General features: G+C 46.5%; 1 protein-coding gene across 3 annotated transcripts in view; it reads right to left on the reverse strand.

Annotated features, from left to right (window-relative positions):
• Positions 1 to 1326: 1326 nt before the first annotated feature.
• Positions 1327 to 19915, reverse strand: part of PTPN21 (protein tyrosine phosphatase non-receptor type 21) — a 63417-nt gene continuing 44828 nt past the window's right edge. For 2 of the 3 annotated variants that reach the window (XM_016123813.2, XM_016123815.2), the window contains exons 11-19: positions 19623 to 19683; positions 18920 to 19004; positions 12786 to 14254; positions 8565 to 8702; positions 7458 to 7679; positions 6119 to 6247; positions 5697 to 5931; positions 5134 to 5294; positions 1327 to 4754 (exon numbers count right to left, since the gene is read on the reverse strand). In XM_016123813.2, the coding sequence (XP_015979299.2) occupies positions 4626 to 4754; positions 5134 to 5294; positions 5697 to 5931; positions 6119 to 6247; positions 7458 to 7679; positions 8565 to 8702; positions 12786 to 14254; positions 18920 to 19004; positions 19623 to 19683 (2629 nt within the window). In that variant the 3' untranslated portion in view covers positions 1327 to 4625. The remainder of the gene's footprint in view (positions 4755 to 5133; positions 5295 to 5696; positions 5932 to 6118; positions 6248 to 7457; positions 7680 to 8564; positions 8703 to 12785; positions 14255 to 18919; positions 19005 to 19622; positions 19684 to 19915) is intronic. The other variant, XM_016123816.2, reaches the window with a different exon arrangement.

Here is a 19915-nt window from a genome sequence, read left to right on the forward strand (position 1 = left end):
AATGATCTGCGCTAGTCCCATCGACCTACCCCCAAATTGAAGAATGACATATTGTTAGGACTAACCCAGAAAAACCTGCTGTTCTTTGGCAGTATAGACCTGCTCCTAAAAGTGAATACTGTAGGTTTTTTTTTTTTTTTTCACCAAGCTTTTGGGGTGTGAATTTAAAATACATATGCACATTTAAAATGTCATTGGTGACAACTGAAATAAAGTCCTGGTCTTTTTACAGTGTAAAAACCAATAACCAGTTCAGTTAAAATTGCAGGTTTATCACACTGGGGTCGTGTAGTGCTGTAGCCAGTGTGGGTGCACTGAGTTATAGGTTCAAAGCCAAAGGGAGGGATTTTAAATGGTCCTTTTACATGACACACCACAAAGTCATTTAATGGAAGTTAAGGGATAATGATCAAAACATTTACCTCATATAATTAGTATTCAAAAACTTGGAACAATACCATCGGCCATATTGTTAATTCTACAGTTAACTCAAACACAATTATTCCTTTTCTATCATTCATTTATACTTATAAAAGCATAATTTTAAGTTATGTTTACCATCTTTTTCCTAACCCATCAACATATTAAAGTTTAGATTTACTCTAGTTTTTGAAAACTTTTTAAATTTCTCAAATATACTGGGTTAAACACTTTTGGAAATATGATGTATAGCCGGATCCTAACTTACATACATGTGACCTGGAGATACTCCTTACATGGGAATATTTGCCTTGGAACTGCTGTTTCTTCGGCTGGGTGCCGCAGACCTTAAACTTCCTTCCTGGTCCATCCTCAACTTCCCAGTTCATGCCAGCGACAATCCAAAGGAGAACACGTGAGTGGAAACAGGAAAGGCAGGGGGACATACTGCCAGTTCATCCTCCTTCACACCCTGCCCCTCCAGTCACAGCCAGTTTCACGGGCAGCATCCCTGCTCACCTCATCGTTTGCCCCATTCTGCTCCTCACCCTTCATGCATCACTCAAGTTTCTCTAACAAATGATGGGATGGGGATTCACTTACGTGGAGTTCTCTCATGAAACACATCGGCCTGCCTTCAGTTGCTTGCAGGCTCTCAGTCCCCAGTGCCAGGCAGGCACAGAGAGAATTCCTTCTCTGCTCTCACCACCAGGGAGCAGTAAGAGAAAAAAATGCTGTATATTTTTCTTGGAAGTACTGAGTATGGTGATTTGGTTCTATGATCGTTAAGAGCCCCTATGGTTAAAATAAGTTTTGCAAGGACAACCAAGAAAGTTAACACCCACTTAGAGTATTGTTTACAAGGGGAAATATTACTACATCTCGATAATTCAACACACATCTGGATTTTTAGAGCATAATTTTTATTTCAGGACTGGCCTGGAGTAATAAACAGAAAATGATGTCACGTTAACAATCCAAGGACCTCTTCAAATGTCTTCTGAAATCTTCTCTTTACCCACCTTCCCCAACACACACAAACTTCAGACAACTGGACTGATTTTTCCTCATTTTTTTCTAATTGTAGATACAAGGTAAGTAGAGAGCCTTTACCTACAGGAATTTGAAAAACTCATGTTCTTTTGAGAAACACTTTCCAGGCAAACTCCTCATGTACCAATTCCTCTATTTTTGAAATGTCTATCTCTCAGCTCAAAAAAGAGCCCTGTTTGGATTTTTAAAAATAAACCTTAAACTAAGAAGAGAGAGTTTTAGCTTGATGCACATACAGTCTTGATGGGAAGCAAATTTCCTAAATTTATATCCAATAGAACTTTTTAAAGACTTTTGAGTTTGATTTTTTAAATGATTTACGATAAACAGTAATTCTTGTTTCCATTTGTGCGTGCAAATCTCAAATAAACCTACATCCAATAAGTTGCAGCCGACCTCCAGTTTTACGGTTTAAAACGTATAAAGTTTTATATTCTGTATAAATATACATCTAAATTTTCTTAAGATTGTGAACACTAACATATCAACCCATTTGAAATGACTGTTTTCCTCTGATGATGAACTCGTCACAGAAAGGCTGGCGACGCCTGTCATGACCTGGGCCTACACCCCAATTCTCCCTCTGCCCCCGCTGCATTTCTGCCTAGACCTTTCTAAGGAAACACAGGTCCCACACCTCAGTTTTAATCCTGCCACAAGATTGTAAAGGCTAAATTCTAGGGCTTCCTGAATGGTTCACAGTAGATGTTCCAGAAGAAAATAATTAATAATGACTGCAATTAACATTCCAAATGATACTCTAAAATGAACTTTTCTGTGTACCAACTAGAATAGTTCATCGAAAGGCCCCCCACTAATCAGGAAAGCTGATGCTCCAGAAGCCAAAAAAGATCAGGGGAAAACACTGGTTTATAACCAAAGAAGAATATGTTAAGTGGAAACTGGAAACATTTTGTGAAAATGGACAGTTTGGTAATTTTGATTTGAAATCAATAATATCAAGGAACTAAAAGACACAAATACTGAAGCACTGGATAAGTTTGGCAGACAGTAACAGCCTCGATTCAGATGGGGTAAGACTATGAAAATCACATTATTTCAAAGTCTAGTCATGTAGATTTATTTTTATTCAGGAATACATGGGTCTTAGGAGCTACGTCATGCAACATTTTAAGAGTGACATTCAAACAGTATAACTTAGCCCTTGTAATTTCCTTATAATCAAATTATTACAACAGGAACACAAACATACCATATAATACTCTTTAGGATTCCATTCTTCTAGAGAGCCCTTTCTGAATATTTATACTTGGGTCTATTGTGCTTTAAACAGGAGTCTTAATAATGTGTCCGGAATCTTCCTCACACGTGGCTGGTTTCTGAGTAGCTCAGAGTGAGGCAGATCCACCGTGCTAAGTAAATCCTGTCTCACAGCTAACACATACACACTGAGCAGTCACAACGGCAAGGTAAACTGCTTTAGCAGTTCCCGCAGGAACTGGAACCACCCTTCTGATACTGTAGTTTGGGGAAGTGGCCCTAGATTTGACATTTTGGAAGTTTTGTATTTTGGAGAAGCAGCCTCAGAAGAAGGAACAAAGAGATGGCTCCTCAGTTAAACGTACCAATCGGTCCTTTCCTACTCAGCAGCTCTCACTGTGACGATGCCATCTTGGCCTGGGCCAAAGGTAACATTCTCCCTCTTTAATTCAGCCCATTTCTTCTGCCTGCTGGGATGGGGGAGGAGGGACTAAGAAGCTAAACCTGACCTCAAGGGTGAACTTAAGGGGATTAGGGAGCTAAAACTCACGTACCTCCTGAATACCACGGCAACTTCTGGTAGCCTTGCAAGTTTGGACTATGGTTTTAGATGATGAGGTGAAACTATTACTAACTCTCCTTCAACCGGAAGACAATAAAGCCTCTTCAAGGCTTCTTTTAAAGATGATATAAATGGTTTTATTTGTCAGAAAAGAACAGAGGTTTAGGTGGAAGAACTCCAAGGAAATAAGTGAGTCACGGAGTGACAGGCCTAGAATTTCCTGGGGACACCTTCCTCTGCGGGGTGGAGTCAGCCCCCCCATTGTCAGGCCCACCCTCTCCATCCCAGCACCTCGGTCTAAGGACAGATAACACTGTGATTCTGAACACACAAAGGCATCCGCATTTACCACCCTGCACGTACTCTCGTCCTGGTCATCCTACGTACTCTTACGCCTTCCTCTTCTAAAATGCTTCTGAAACAATGTCCACTCTTACCATTTCATCCGTAAAGCAACACATATATTAAAACACAGACTTATTGTTTTTAACAAAAGTGCAATTGTTTTTTTCACTTCCATCCTATGCAATTGGTTTGTTACTTCGTTTTCAACCAATAAAATCAAACTCATTTAGATTTAATAATAATACTGAAAAAAAAAATAGGGAATCTGATTATGCTCTTACATTTTTAAATAATGTGTCTTCAGTCCCAACTTTCTCTTAAATGACTCATTTCAGTACCTTAATGAGTTGAAATCTTGTTTGGAAAATATAGAAGGTACAAATATATAGAATTTTTAGGATAAAAAATTTTCTGAATATAAAAATGCTGTCTAAATGCCTCAAAATAACACTTTTAGATTCTTCTTGCAGTTTGGGTTTAGTAACTAAACTGTTAAGTACCCAAGGTTTTTTAAAAATAAAAGATAATAACATGATTTTAAATATAAAGTTATAAAGGAACCACTCATATCTGTGGATCATCCTCATGGAAGGTTCAGTTTTTTGACAAGAAAACCCCAAATATTTTAGTCATAAAATAAAATTCCACTATCAAAAATTTGTTTAAGATAGAAACCTATGAGCCTTCATGATTGCCAGAATGGCCGGGCATAGCTTCGGTAAAATATAGAATTGTCTAGAAAATACAATCTCCAAAATGTGTGCCAGTGCTGCGAATGTGACGGCCCGGAGCCGGGCGATGCCCGCCACGCCGAGGCCGCCTTCTCCGCACCTTCCCAGGTGAGAGGCTCCCGCTTCAGCCTTGCGCTCCGCGCACCTGCGCAGCGCGCCGCCACGCACTGCCCGACGCCGCGTTCCGTGCAGGAGAGCGTGGAGGAGAAGAAAGCACGAGTCAGGAAAGCACTTTTCTCAGCTGTAAACGCTTCCCGTGATGATCAGGTCCCCTTTTAAGAAGCCGTGGGAGCTTAGATGAGCCTTGAACTTTTCAGGAACTGAATGAGAACCCGATACACAAACGTGTACTGGCAGAGGGTCTGCACCATCATCATCCTCTGCTGCCGCAGCATGTCCAGCACCCTGGGGATGTCCAGCGCCTGCAAGAGAACCGGCCACGAGGGTAACGCACCCTCTGAAGAGTGACAGGGAGAGGGGGGCCCTTTGTGTCCTACAGGAGTCTGGTTAGGGGACAGTCTCCTATCTTAGCATAAAACCCCAAGAAACTATCTAGGCCATGTCACCCTGAACATGCCAGATCCTGTCTGATCTCGGAAGCTAAGCAGGGTTGGGGCCTGATCATCCTTTGGATGGGAGACCACCTACCAAGACCAGGTGCTGCAGGCATTAAAATTTTTTTTCTTTGCTAAAAACCCAGGAAACTTTGTTCAGGAAGGGCTGTGTAGGTCACTAGGTCCCTCCCCTCCCCAGCATTGTGCCCGGCCCACTTCTCCCCACACTGAGAGAGGAAATCGGTACCTCGTTGTGTTCCAGACAGGCGATCATGATCTCTGACAGGATGACGACGCCCGTCCTGCCCACCCCGGCGCTGCAGTGGACCAGCACTGGGGGGTTGGGGCTCCTGGGCTCACTCGTGCTATTGGTGTGGCGGCGGACAGACTGGATCTCCTCAAGGTACGCTGCGCGACATCCGTGGGGCGGAAGGTTACCCAGGGATTAAAGCATAGCAAACGGACAGTCTGCAGATTATCCCCACTGACTAATCTGAGAGGACTCCAGACAGGGCGCTGGGTGCCCGTTAGCCGAGCCCGGCCCCTGAGTCACTGACTCTGTCTGGACTTCCGTTTTCTCATCCACAAAATGAAAGGGAGCAGAAACTCGCTAAGACTCAGTTATTAGCGTCCACTTGCTACTCAATGATACTTCCAGATCTTCTTCCATTTAAGCCTCCCCACTAAACCCTTAAAATTGTGTTTTTAAAACAAGTCCGACGCTTACATGAGACAGCATCAAGGAAACGTTTCAGGGACATGAGTCTTCCTCTGTGTGGTTCGGGCCGCGCCGGGAATGGAGACACTTACACAGGAATCCCTTGAGGTCCTCCGGACAGCCGTGCTCCGGCCAGTCCGTGTACTGGAGATGCCAGACCGTCCTCTCCTGCCCCGTGAGGAGGTGCTTCATCTTCAGGCCCGTGGTGGCGTAGCAGCCAGAGTCTGTGCGGAACCGGGTTGTGATCTTAAACCTTCCGTAGGTGACGGTGTTGTGCCTGGAGCCCAGTCGTGGCCAGTACCTGAAGCTCTTCTCCCTGCCGCCCTCCTGTCGGACAAGCACACGCACGGTCAGGCCACAGGGCACCACCCCGCAACGGGCGCGCTCACACGCACAGCGCGTCTGAAACTCGGAGCTGCAGCCCCACCCCGCCTCCTTCTCTTAAGTCGGGGTCCGACATGGTCAACTCTTCATTTGAGGCAGAGAAAATCCATTCAGAGACAGGAGGACTCACCTCTTCTGCTGTCACCATTGCTATAATAGCAATTCCCTGTTCCCACACCATCTGCCAAAAATCCTGACAGGTATTCTGTAATGGTCCCTGTGTTGCAATATAATCCCATTCAATTCCACTGACAGAGACCTGAGATTAGAAAGGGTTAAAAAAAAATTAATGTGTGTGTAAGACCTGTATACATTTATGCATGCATATACATTTGTTCGTGGTAATACTAAGTGAACTGGGGAGGAAGGGTCCGGTGGGGTCCAGGGGAAAGCTGTCAGCATTTCGTCATCCAGAGGCAAGGACCAGGAGGTCCCACACTGGTGAGCGACAGGTACCCCAGTTCTGAAGCTCGGACTTCCCACTATTCTTCTCTATTGAACTCCAACGTTACGCAGTTCTCATCCACCCCGTCAGGAGAGACTGGGTGAGTCACTTCAAAGAAATGCCCGCTTGTTAAATAAAATAAATTATGTGCATATGAAAAAGCATGTGCAGAGATTCCCGAAGAAGGTCAAGGGTACTGGCATCCACGGGCAGAATGCCAGGTCTCTCGAAAGCCTCAGTGTGAAACTGCTCTCATCAAACATCACTTGCAAACTAAAGAAAATGTGGGAGAGAAGAAAAACAACATCTGACCACAGACACTTCCTCACTCGCCATAAGGAAATCTGCCCTTCCCAAAATAAAGAGCTGGCTTTCCAGCCAGCATGAGCAACGGATGCAGTGACGGCGGAGAGCGCGCGCCTGGCTTTCCTCACTACCTGCTGTGAATCATCGCTTTTTCCATTTTAGTGGGTGTCGCGTTACCCCAGTTAAATGGCATTATACTATTTCCAGGGGGGAAAAAAGTGGCAGCGCTTCTTCAAAGAACAAAATAACGTTGAAAAATGATTTTAGGAGTATGCGATGAGAACAGATGGTGCCCCTGTAAATCAAAGCTTTGGGGAACACACCGAGAAACCCAGACTTCTGTTACATAAAAATGCACGTAGGTTTGTCACAAGGAAAAATCAATTCGGTTGCTCCTGAGAGAGTGTATGAGTCAAAAAAAAAAAAAAAAAAAAGTCTTCGGATTTAGAAGGACAAAGTTCAAATAAGTGCTTCGGAGTCCTGACAAGGCTGCTGGGGGCACAGTGCTTTACCACGTGGAGATTGCAAATGTGGCTTCGGCTCTGTTGGTAAACACTATCCAGCCCTGCTGTGTGGACGTCCCGGCTAATAATATAGTTTCTCACAACGGTTCAAAACTAAGGTGTTTTTAGACTAGAAATGGGACTAGAATTCTAATGTTCCTGTAATTTAACTTAGACCTTCACACCCCGTTTATTATTCTAAACGTGGCTCTCACCTTCATATGCGATGCATTGATGTAACCAGTGTTGTTTTCCTTGGTTGGGACCAACTCTACCCTGGTGTCGTCATAGGGAAGGACATCCGGGAATCGATTCCTTTCTGCATTTTCAGGGAGTCGTGCTGTCGCGCACTCCCCGTCCACCAGCCGTTTTTTTAGAATTCTTTCATATTCTGTGAATACCATTCCCTGCTCTAACCGCTGTTCCAGGATTTTACACTGTAAAACAGAGTACGTGGAAACATATGAATGTAGTTACATTGCCACAGCTACAATTTTGATTGTACATTTTAAATCTTGTTTTCTGCTTCAAGTCTAGCATTATGTGATACTGAAAATTCTAGGAGAAACCTAAGTTAAATTTTTAAGAAGCCATAACAATGATAAATGAAATAACCTCATTTGTGAGAAATAAATGCAAAGTTCTGTTTAAAGGTGAAACTTGGCCTAAAGCAATTTGTTGAATTCATTTTCTCTAAATTTATGGTCAGTTTTCTGATGGCCTATGAAACAGAAAATTCTCCTGGAGGACACTTAATCTTGGAGTAAGAGAATCAATTCTAAAATCTATGAACGAATGCTTCAATTTTATAATATATAATTATATAAAAAACTGAAAGCAGTAGTAAATTCTGGAAACTATCTCCAGGATAGATTTGTAAGCGAATTAATTTTTGCTTAGCATAATTTATGCCTGTCTCAGTCACAAAGGAAGCTTTGAAAAATTCAGCTGTTAACTCTAAAGATAAAACTTCAGCAAATGAAAGCAAGTCAATGTCTGCTTTCTTTCCTGTGTATACGCGTTCATATACATTTATAGGTTTCCTCTAACTTTAAGGCCATCAAAAGCCAATACAGCCACAGATGGCTGGAAGAAGGTAAAGAACAACATCCAGAAACAAAAACATTCTAGCCCAAAATGATCTATTAAGGTATCAGGTATAAGTTTGCCCCAGAGCTGAGGTCCAGATTACAAAATTCCTTTAACGCTCATATGTGATTATTAAAGGTGACAGAAAATGCATTGTCATCTCAGGAAGAAGATTTTTAGCATTTCGTCTGCTATCCCAGAGAAGGGATACAGCCAGGGTGGCTCAGACGTACCCTCTCATCGTTGGTGGCTCTGGCCGGCACGTCCTTTCCTTCTGCAGGCAGAGGCAATCGAGATAGGGAGAGTCCATTCAGGGCAGCCAACTTGAGAGGACCGATTTTTTTTGCATCTACTCGGCTCTTTTTCATTCCCTACAAAAATATATGTATATATGAAATATACACAAAAACAACCCCTTTGAGGGGGAAAAAAATGTCATTGGACTGAAGACTAGAAACAGAAAGAGGGAGCGTTCTCCTTTGCTAACAACCACAAAAGAACTTACAGGCCACAGCCACACATACTTGATTAACAAACACTGGGAGGAAGGCATTCCTTTCAAGACCAAAGCCCTGATAAGTCTTTCAGATAGAAGGTTTTGAAATGCAGTTGGTTTCAGGGTTCTGTTGTAATGACAGGTGAGGCTCTAGGCAGACAGCATTCCTTCCCAGAACTCCCAAATCTCAAAACCTGGCATGTCAAAAATTCAGCTGCCGTCTTCAAAAAGGGTTTTAAATGCAATTACCTGACTGCAATAAGCTTTTGTGATTTTTTAAAAAATATATATGTAAGTTAATTCTTTAAATTATTCTGAAATAAATAAGTGAATGTTTTCTGCAGTAGCACTCTCTATTCTGTTCTGTATCATACTGCAGACTTGTGTGACCTGGGTCGGATCTCCACATCTCTCAAAACAGCCACATTTTTAAGCCAGGAAAATAAAACAGGGCTGAAATCGCCATCGTGGCACCAGGAGCCCCAGATATGAGAGCATCGGCAGCAGGCTGTCTCCTGAACACGGATGTTTCCTACAGTTATTATCAAAGCTAGTGATTTTCTTCTCCAAGGAGAACAAGCCTAAGAATGCTAAGCCTCCTTAGATACTCTACTCTCCTTGGAATTATAATGACACTAGCCCCAATCTGGAAGACACGGTTTTCTCAGTTCTGTGTCATCACAAGCCAAACCAGCTCTACCAGCCTGGGAGGGAGGGACAGGGAGACAGCAACAGAGGGCGAGAGGGAGGCTAAAAGGTTTCTGCACAGGTGAAAATTTCGTGACCCTCATGTGCGTAGAAAACAGCGGTATGGCGGTCAATGTTTAACAGCTCGCTCTCCAGGGCGGGAAGTTCTTATCTGTCAAGTCTGCCCATTTACACAGAGAGAACACTCCCACCACGGCCAATTCCAATGGGCCAGTGTGATATCACATGGCTTACAAAAGCCCTGACAATTTAACAGCTCGTGCCAGCTAGTATGAGGTGGCTCCAGCACTTCTCTGCCTGAAAATGACTCAAAATGCCCCAGAACGGGCATGCTGGATGAAGGGTCATTCTAACGCTAGTGTTTGAAGAAAGGAGCATATAGTCAAAAGTAGCCCCAAATACCCCTCTACTTAGCCCAAACTTAAGAGTATGAGAAAGAGCATGTGGTTTTAAACGTACAACCCGCACAGTGATTTCTTACGTGAGAACCACCACACAACACCAGGGGTACAACAAAAGTAAATCTTCACGTAGCTGTTCAGGCCCTCAAACCAGTCTGGCCACCTTCTTCACATAACAAGTTCCTGGAGGTGGGGGTGGGTGGAGGATTCTAAAACAGTTCCTGCTTATCTGCGATTTGTTTGTTTTTGATACTAAACCTCTCTAACCTTAATTCACATTCGCAGGTGAACTAAGTTTGTTTGTTGGAACAAACCATATAATGGTAAACCTGTGTTACTACAAGGGGTGGGGTCGGAAGGCTTAGTACAGGGCAGGGCTCTTAATTCTTGGGAAGCTGGTAAGTTTAATGTATGATGCAACCTTATAGTCATTAAATTTGACCTAGCACTTTCTATGTGCCAGGACTTCACTTTATCACTTTATCCACCCCAACAACTTTCTGAGGTTGTCTTCCTTCACAAATGAGGAAACTCAGGGAGGTGAAATAGCTTGCCCAAGGTCAAAGAACTGCCTCTTTATACAGAGAAATGGTCATCAGTGTCAAAACAATAAAAACTACCTTTCATGGAAATCTGTTTTGTTGCATCACAGAATTCAGAAAGCATTTTTCACGCCTGGCCTTATGTGGGATTTAGCACAGTGCCACTGCAGGCAGAACAGAGATGACTGTCCCCAATGTGACAGCTGGAAAAGCTGAGGTTCTGGTGGGGGAGGGGTCCAGCCTACTGAGCAGAGAATAACAAAAAAGGGCAGAGTCTAGACTCAGACTCAGACCCAGTTTTCTACTCTTAGGTCCTTCTGGTCACAGTTGCCACAAGCCTTCTAGTAAAAAAAAATCCTTTATGTTAAAAGGAGCAGAGGCATAATCCAATCACATAATGTTATTAATACTGTAGGTCTTGAAAGTCAATGAGGGAGAAAATTTGTGTTTTTAGAGAACCAAACTGATCAAAGTTCTCATATTTAGCAGAACTTGCCAGGCCCATTAAAAACATACCAGGACAATAGGCTTGACTACTTGACCATACTCAAAACAAGGACAACTTGGGGAAAAGACTCAGTTTACACATAAAAACAGTGACCAGTTCTTGACGTAACTAGGGGAGTGTATTAACTACGAAAGGGTCCCGTATTAACTACAAAAGGGTCCCGTCCAGCTGGCTCAGGGGCTCGAGCAGAGTTGCTGTGGAAGTCACATCCACGGCCTGTTCCCACCCTGAATCAGGAGCCCACAGCCTCCACTTCGGCCAACCTAAGACAGGTAGGTCAGTGAGAAGTAAAAATAAATTTAAAATTCAAATGTAAAATTATTTAAAAGAAAACACATCTAAACCCATGGCACTGTTGTAAGTAGCGTTGGTCTCTTGTACACTCATCTATTTCAGAAGCACGATAACATTGTGGGAATATTTTTCCCACTTATGAAGATATTTATAGCATCTCAGAGGACCTAAACTACTAGCCCAGAGCCATATTTGTGATGGGCCCTCAAGTCTAGGTTTGCAGTCCAGCAGAGATGGGCAGAGAAGTTGTAGCTGCCCAGGACACAGGGAGACGGAATGGATAGGTTAGTTAATTACCCATTTATCTTGGCCAGAAGTTAGGATGAGGGGTGTGGAGGTACGGGCATGAGGAGCCAGAAGCCTGAGCAATGCGACAAGATGACTTAACAGTGGACATGATGACATGACAAAGCCACAAATGCCTGGCCAGAGCATGGGGACTCAAAGTTAGAAGGTTTTGGTGGAAAAACAGAGAACAGCATGCTTAGATAAGCAACTGTTACTTAAAAAATATTATATACAATATAACTCAGAACGGTATAAAGAGCACAGAGGTTATAGAGATAAATATGGGTTTAAAATTCCAGTTCAGCCCCCCTCACTAGCTATGTGACCTTGGGAACGTTACTTAAAATTTCAGTCTATTTCCTCATCTGCAGGAACAATAGGCCTGTTGTAACTCGGACACAGTAAAGCAGATGACATGCAGGGCACATGGAAAATGCTCTGGGAATGGCAGCTGGGGTGATGTTTTTCTTTTACATTTTGCTTCCAATTGGTAAGAAGTGCTTAATTAGTTCATGGTTATTTTACTGAATATTAAAGAGCACGTTTTCTACAAAGAACCTTCCTTGGATTCTTAGTTCATCTACTCTTTTAAAGAGGTCCGGAGCTCTCTTGACAGTGCCACCTCCCCAATTCCAGAATCACTGCCTGACCTTCAGGGACCCCGGCCGCACATCTGCCTTTAGGAGCATTTCCGTGGAGGCTGCTCTCAGATATCGCCCAAGCAAACCCAGCGAACAGAACAACGGCTGCTCTGGCCGCAAAGGGCACTGTCAACGGGTGGTCCCAGGGCAATCCTGGCTACGGTCCTGGAATTAACTTCCTCTCCCTTCCCATTGCCTTGCTAAAACGTTTCACTCTTTCTTTCCATTCCATCCCATACAGCCTCCTACATTTACGTTTTCGCTTCATTTAATTATCTCTAGAAAACCACTAAAATTCTAACCAATCCCCATTATTTGCACGGATAATTAAATGCAAATGTGTTCCAAATAAGATAAAAAGAGTCAAACGTCGGGAGTGTGGAGGTGGGGGTTCAAAAACTGATAGAAAAAAAGCTGAAAAACATCAGAAGTGAGGAGTCAAAAGAGAGACTGACAGAGGGGAGGAGGTGTAGAGAGAGCAGGCTGAAAGGGCTTCGTCCAGGCTGGGGCACCCCTGCGCCACACTCGTCCAGCCTGGGGCACCCCTACGCCACACTCGTCCAGCCTGGGGCATACCTGCGCACTCACCCCTAACGGTGGGAGTCCTTCCACGACGTTCTTCTTTCCGGACAGGAGGTCTGACACGGGCCTCTTCTTCAGGGAGTCCCTGCGCGCTCGGTACCGCCCGGACGTGGTGAGGTCGGACTCGGACATGGAGGGAGTCAGCAGCCCGTCTCTCCTGGGCCGCTGGGCCTCCGCAAGCATGCGCACGGGGCTGCCCTCCCTCGCCCTGCGCTCAGCCTCTGTGACATGGCACTTGGGCTCGAGAATGTGCAGGGGGCCCGCAACCGCTGTGACCAAGGCACAGGAGTAGCCAGACGGCGGCTCGTGCAAGTAGCTCCCCCGGGACTCGGGTGCCCGCGGGGAGAGCGCAGCCCGTGCTTTATTTTCCTCCTCGAACTCCTCCTCCTCTTCCTCCTCCTCCTCCTCACTGCTGTGTACCAGCATGGTGGCGTCTGAAAGGGACTTGTGGTGGCCGTATCTCAGGCCCTCCAGCTCGTCCGGCTCTCCTCGCTTTGTTCTTTCGGTGAAAACATTTGGCTGCGAGCCCGCGCTGATAGCCCGCGGCGCCACGTCCGCGGCCGAGGCCGACATGGTCCTCTCCTTGAGCCTCAGGCCTTCGAAGCTGTGCGTCAGCCCGGCCACCTCGATGCTGTTCCGCTTCTGCAGGTGGCCGTGCCGCGCCGCGGTCAGCGGCTCGCTGACCTCCTGGAGGGAGTGCGCCACCGGCAAGCTGTCCTCCTGGAAGGTCTGGACCGAGTGGTGGACCCGCCGGGTGATGAGGTCCGGGTTGCTGCTGCTGATGTAGAGGTGGCGGGACAGGTCCGGGGTGCTGTTGGCCGGCCTCGGGGGCGGGTACGGCGGGGGCGGGCGGTACACCTGCGTCCTCATGATGTTGGGGGCCGGGTACTCCTGGGCCTGCAGCTGCACGTTGGTCAGCTCGGGCACGCTCACGGCGCCCACCACGGGCCGCCGCTCCGCGGGGTAGGGGTACGGAGACTGGCTGTGGAAGCTGTAGTTCAGACTGAACGGGTAGTGGGCCGACTGGGGCGAGGAGAGGTGGGCGTGCTCCCGAATTTCCGGCTGGCTGTAGACGAGCGCGTCGGGCCGGCTGTAGGCGTACGAGTTGCCGATGCTGAGGTTTCTCAGCGAGCGGCTCTGCCTCTCCGCGTGCGCCATCCCTCTGTTGAGCTGCTTCATCACCGTCTCGTAGTCGGGGGTCGGGCGGTAAGACGGGGGGATCAGGGCGCTGTGCCGCTGCGACGGGACGTAGTCGGTCCTCATGACGTCGCTGCCAGTGATGCTCGGGTTGGAGGACATGGGCGAGGGCTGCAAGCAAGGCTGAGGGTTGTTCAAGGAGCCAGTGCTGTGTGCGCTGTAGACGCTGCCGTTCCGGACCCGGCCACTGAGCTCTATCTGCGCTCTGTCCAGACTTGTCTGAGAGTGACAATAGCACCCGTTCTGATTGGTCACAAAGAGGTTATCTGGGGGACATTTAAAATTATTTTAAAATGAGATTTCTTAAACCTATTAAATTACTCCAGACAAATATTAAGATAGATCCTGAATGTTGATGACATTTTCAATGCAGCTTATAAATATCCAGGCTGAAGTGGCCTGGCTTTTTACCCACATAGCTAAGTGACCTGGGTGCGTCACTTCCTGGAGCCCCGGCTTCCTCATTTATAGGACTGCGATGGCTCTGCCTCCCCTAGGGGTGGTATCCAGGGCCTGGCACCTGATAACGATTAGCCAAATCTAAGCCCGATATTAAGAGCACAATTGTGTCATAAAACATCGTTTTTCTGAAAGTCAGCGAGATGTGTTTTACCAGAGATTTTCTGGAACTCTGGGCAGCTGTAGGCAGAGATACCACTGGAGGCGCGGGGCCACTGACCGTTTTCCCTGCTGGGGGCGTGACCCGCTGAGGCTGAGCTAGTTCAAGTACCAGCTGTCTGTAATTCCTTAGGTGGAATTGTAGGCTATTTGTATAAATTCTTCCAGGATGAGCATAAAAGGGCAATAGTTCATCAGGGCCTGAGCCTCTCCCAGTCCAAGCGAGTCGCCAGTAGCCATGCATCTCACTAGGGGCCAAAGCCAAGTGACAAGCGATGGCCAAAGCGACTGCTCCAGGCTGGTGTGTGGACTTCATTCTGGTGGCGCACAGCCACGAAGGAACAGGACGCGATCGCATCATCGTATTCCTCCTGCAGAAGCGCAGTGCTTCCTTACCCCTATGCTCTTCCATCGTCTGAGTCTCTGGAGTCACCCTTTTCTCACGGTCCGCACAGTCTGTCTGGACTAGTGCAAGCCCCACCCGCCTGATCTCCCTGCCTCTGTGCACCCCGTGAACCATCCGTTTGTGTGCCTGTATGTGTGAAAACACTGTGCTAAGAAGGAATACGGGGGGGGGGGGATTGAAATCTGGGCAATAAAAGGGAAAGGTAAGTACAAAATCAGTGTAATTCAAGGAAGTGCTACAATTTACAGGAATACATATTGCAGAAGTCCAGAGAAGGGAAGGGTCACTTTCGGCTTGGACCTGTTGACGGGCAGGGAAGAGCAGCTCGAAAACCACCCACCAGCATTACAGGTGGATGGGGCAGGCCGGCCCAGCTTTCATCAGTAGCCAGGTCTACCTCCAGGTGCACGCAGGATTACGCCTCCTTACCTCTGGAGAGCATGCATAGCCATGTGACTAGTGATGGTCAAGGGGACGTGAGCAGAGGGCTGACAGCCAGTTTCCATGCCCCCTTCCCCCTGCCGCCCTGATCAACAACATTCCAGATGGAAGAGGCTGCCGCAGCTGAGTCCCTGAGGAAGGCGAACATGGAGCAGGGTCCTCCTGCCGGCGCGCGGTCGACAGGTAACCTGAGCGAGGAGTAACCTTTACCGTGCGAGCCACAGAGATTTAGAACTGTTTGTTCCCACAGCGCAACGCAGCCTATCCTGACCGGATGGAAGCGTGAGGGCAGGAGGGCGCATGGGATAAGGGCACTCTGACAGAGCCGTGAGCGCAAAGCCGGAGACCACCCCTAGGAGGCATGCTCAGCCTGGCCGGAGCATCGGGTGCCAGAGAGACGCAAAAACACAGCGGGAAATAAGATTGCCAAAGTAGCACGAGGGAGTCCCATAGACAGTGTCGAACACCAGGCAAGGGCATGATCGCCACGGAGATGAGATGAGCCTGGCATCTGTGTGTCAGATGAACCAGGGAGAGTGCAGGTGGAAGACACCAGCTCCTGCGACGCAATAACTAGTGAGAAGTTAAACAAACAAACAAACAAAAAACCGGAATGGATCAGTAGCAGAGGAACAGGGAGAGGGAGTATGGAAGAGAGATTTTATGAAGTCAGAAGCAATAGGATTTGCCACTGACTGGATGTTGAGGGCAAAACAAAAAAGAAAAATTATATTCATTTCGGAATTCAAGTCACTGGGAGATTGACTTCATAAAAAAAGATGAAGAAACATGTGAAAAGGGATGGGCGTGTAAAGAGCTCAAATTTAATGTTTCAATGCTGGGCAAGCTGTGGTAGCTGCTGCTATTTCCTGTGTGTCTACCATAAGCCGGGCCCCCACAGGGCGCTTTACATGCTGTAGCTCCCGTAACTGTCACAGCCACGCATCAGGGGCTGGAGCACAGGAGTGATGAAGGGGCGGGAAACCCAGATCCTGCGGCTATCACCGCTGAAGTCTGAAACGTGGCCGAGCCTGCGGCGGAAGCCTGCGAAGGGCGGGAAAGCAGCCAGGGACAGACCTGCAGGGCAGCGAACGCCCCCGACGTGCAGGAGGAAGAGGGAGAACCCAGCACGCCGAGAAGAGATTTCTCAAGAAGGAGAGGATGCCGGAATCTGATGAGGAGGGTGTGTGGGGTGCTGGGGCCCCGGGGCCGCCGGCAAGGGCAGCTGGAACAGAGCAGCACAGGTGGAAGGAGTGAACGGGTAACCAGACGGAGGCCGCACGCCGGCCCTGCCCTGCTCTCCGAAGTGAGGTAACAGGAGGGGTGGGGGGGGGGGGGTGGATGTCACACACTGTAGCTGGAAGAGAGCGGGGAGGAAAAAGTACTAGGCTGTTTGTGGACCCAGGAAAGGGAACGAGTAGGAAGGAAGCACCAGCAATGCAGAGAGAAGTAGGAGGCGCTGGGGCCGCAGGACCAGACGAGGGCAGGGAGCCAGGGGGCGAGGACAGCGAAGACGGTAAAAAACATCCCGACGTGGACACTCTCGGGATCCAACCCCAAATCACTGCTCCCTTCTACTGCCCGCCTCGCTGCATGAAATCCTCACCTTTACCAGAAGGCCTGGCACTAACAACACAATCGCCAGCCACCTTCTGGTCCCTCCACACACCGTTTCCTACCAGTTCCGTACGTGAGCCGCTGGACTACTTTACTCTCCCAGCACCCATTCTGTCCTATGGCATTCACTGTCCCCCCAAACCGGGAGCCGCAACTTCAACCTGGCACCCACCCCTCTCCCTGCTTGTTGATACCCACCCATCTCCTGAGGTCCAGAAAGCCCTCCCAATCTCCCAGCGTGCCGAGAGTCATTCTTCCACTGATCAGTACGGCAATCGCCGGCTCTACTACCTCATCAAAACCGCCACGTTCTCTGTTGTTATTTTTGTACTTGTCTTATCCCCCACTACTAGATTCTAAGCTTCTTAAGGTATAGAACGACGTCTCTGCATCAGTCGTCTTGGCCTTTATAGCAGAGCCTTGAAGGCAGAGTAGAGAGTTAATGTCTGTTAAATGGACGCTTGAGATTCGGCTTTGGAAGCGCTCTCTTAACTACAGCTCCCTGTACTAATCAAGTGAAAATTAAAATAAAAATACTTAAACCTTTACAATGGGAGCATCTCAGGTGGGCAAAAAACAAAATGAACCTGGGACATCCTGTACCGGTAAACAAAGGAACACTCAAGGATTAATGGGGGAATATTTACGGGACTTAACGGGAACCAGCTTGAAGAAGTGCCAATGGGCCAAATGTGGGATCACTTAATACAGAAGATCTGGCAATTCCTCTTCTAGGTATTTACCCCCTAAATATGAAAACACTATTTCACAAAGATATAAGTACCTGTGTTCACTGCAGCATTATTTGCAGTACACAAGAAGTGGTGTCTGTCCATCCACAAATGAGTAAGATGTTACACACACACACACACACACACACACAGGAACACTACTCAGCCGTTAAAAAGATGAAATATTGCCATTTGTTGCAACATGGATGGATCTTGAGGATATTATGCTAAGTGAAATAAGCATGTCAGAAAAGGACCCAAACTGTATGATTTCACTCATATGTGGAATATAAAACAAAAAAAGTAACAAACGAACTAAAAAAAACCCAACTCATAGATGCAGACAACAGAACAGCGCTTGCCGGAGGGGAGGGGAAAGCAAAATAGGCAAAGTGGGTCAAATACACGGTAAGGAACGGAAGCTATAGGGTCTGGGGGGACGGGGCGGGGGCAGGGGGGCGCGGCACACAGCAGAGGACACAGAGATTGAATCACAATGTCACGCACCTGATATTTCCATAATGTTATTAACCAATGTGACCTTAATAAACTTAATTTATTTTTAATTTAATACAGTATACCCCATTGCCCATGGTTCTGCCTTCTGCAGTTTAGTTTACCTTTGGTCCACCATGGTCCAAAAATATTAAACGGAAAAGTGAAAATATTCTGAGAACAGAGAGACCAACCACATTCATGTAACTGTCATCATTGCATATTGTCACCACTGTTCTAGTTGAGTCTTGGGTACCAGGGTCCGTCTCCTGCTGTGCACAGTTTAAAAATTAAACTGTATCGCAGGCATGTGCGCATAGGAAACAAGCACAGCACGCGCAGGGTTCGGTTCCGTCCGCGGTGTCAGCCGTCCACAGGGCGTCTCGAAACCGGGGATCCCCCGTGGGTTCGGGTGGACTACGGCACTGCACGTGTTCTGCTCACGTCCCAGAAACTGCACATTATGATAGTTTATTCTATGAATCCAGCGTGGCTATGATCGTGACAACAATTCTGGATGTAACTACAGCCAGATATGATCCTGGCTTCACGATCTCCAAAGCTCCATAATTTATTCAAATTGTATTAACGGTGTAAGGCATTTGAGCAACAGTGTGCCTTACCTTGGGAAGAGGTGTACGGTTCTGTGTAATGTCCATTATAATGCAGCTGGGGTGGGGGAGGCATCACATAGGGTTGGGGTTTAGGCTGAGAAATGGAAAGTTCGACACAGGGTTATGACTATGCGACATACATAAAATAATTTTCTGCTGGCTTAAAAAGCTTCTAAAGGCGTCAAATACATTTTACGTTAAATGTAAACATGAAGACCCTATAGCTCTTAACATAGCTGTCATTTTCGGTGTTTCTCAAAATGGCAAGGCAAGCCCTGTGCACTGATACCAGACGTCAGGAAGCACAAGAAAACAAGCCGCATCCACGAGGAGCGAGAAGGAACAGACACACGTTTCCTGAATTCTTATACAAACATCTGGACATCAGAAGCTTATATGTGATATAATTAATCTTATTAGGCAAAATGGTCTAGTATTTTAAACAGCCACTAAATTCTGATTAGTCTTGGCTAATACTCAAAATTTTTAATGTTGGGTTGGACCTAATATTTAAGTAGGTATAATATAATAAATGCTATATGTAATATAATTATTGGGCTTAACCTATGGGAAAAAAATCACCATTTCTTTGGTCAAAAGCGACACACTTGTGGTTCAAACTTAAAAATTAACGCTACTGAAAGCCAATTTTATGAACGAAGATAACATTACTAAAAGAAACATGGCGATCATAGTTTTCCTTCTTTCTTACCAGTGACATCCTTGAGGACGGCCTCCTCCTGCATGGGTTCACAGTGACGGTCTGCGTTTGCCTGTAAAACAAAATACGTCTTTGAGGAGGGAGGTATATATTATATATATACATGCTCATCATATACACACAGTCATCCTCTTCCTAATTCTACCAAAATAAATTAAAAAGGAGGCAAAGTGATAAATACTCTAGACTAAGAAAGACAAATGGATCCAACCATAAACTTGAGAAAAGAGAGGAGATTCTCTGTCCCTCCATTGGGCCTCGGCCCCTTCCTGCTGCCCAGACCC

Source organism: Rousettus aegyptiacus, unplaced genomic scaffold, assembly GCF_014176215.1.
Source record: "Rousettus aegyptiacus isolate mRouAeg1 unplaced genomic scaffold, mRouAeg1.p scaffold_m13_p_3, whole genome shotgun sequence".
NCBI lineage: Eukaryota > Metazoa > Chordata > Mammalia > Chiroptera > Pteropodidae > Rousettus > Rousettus aegyptiacus.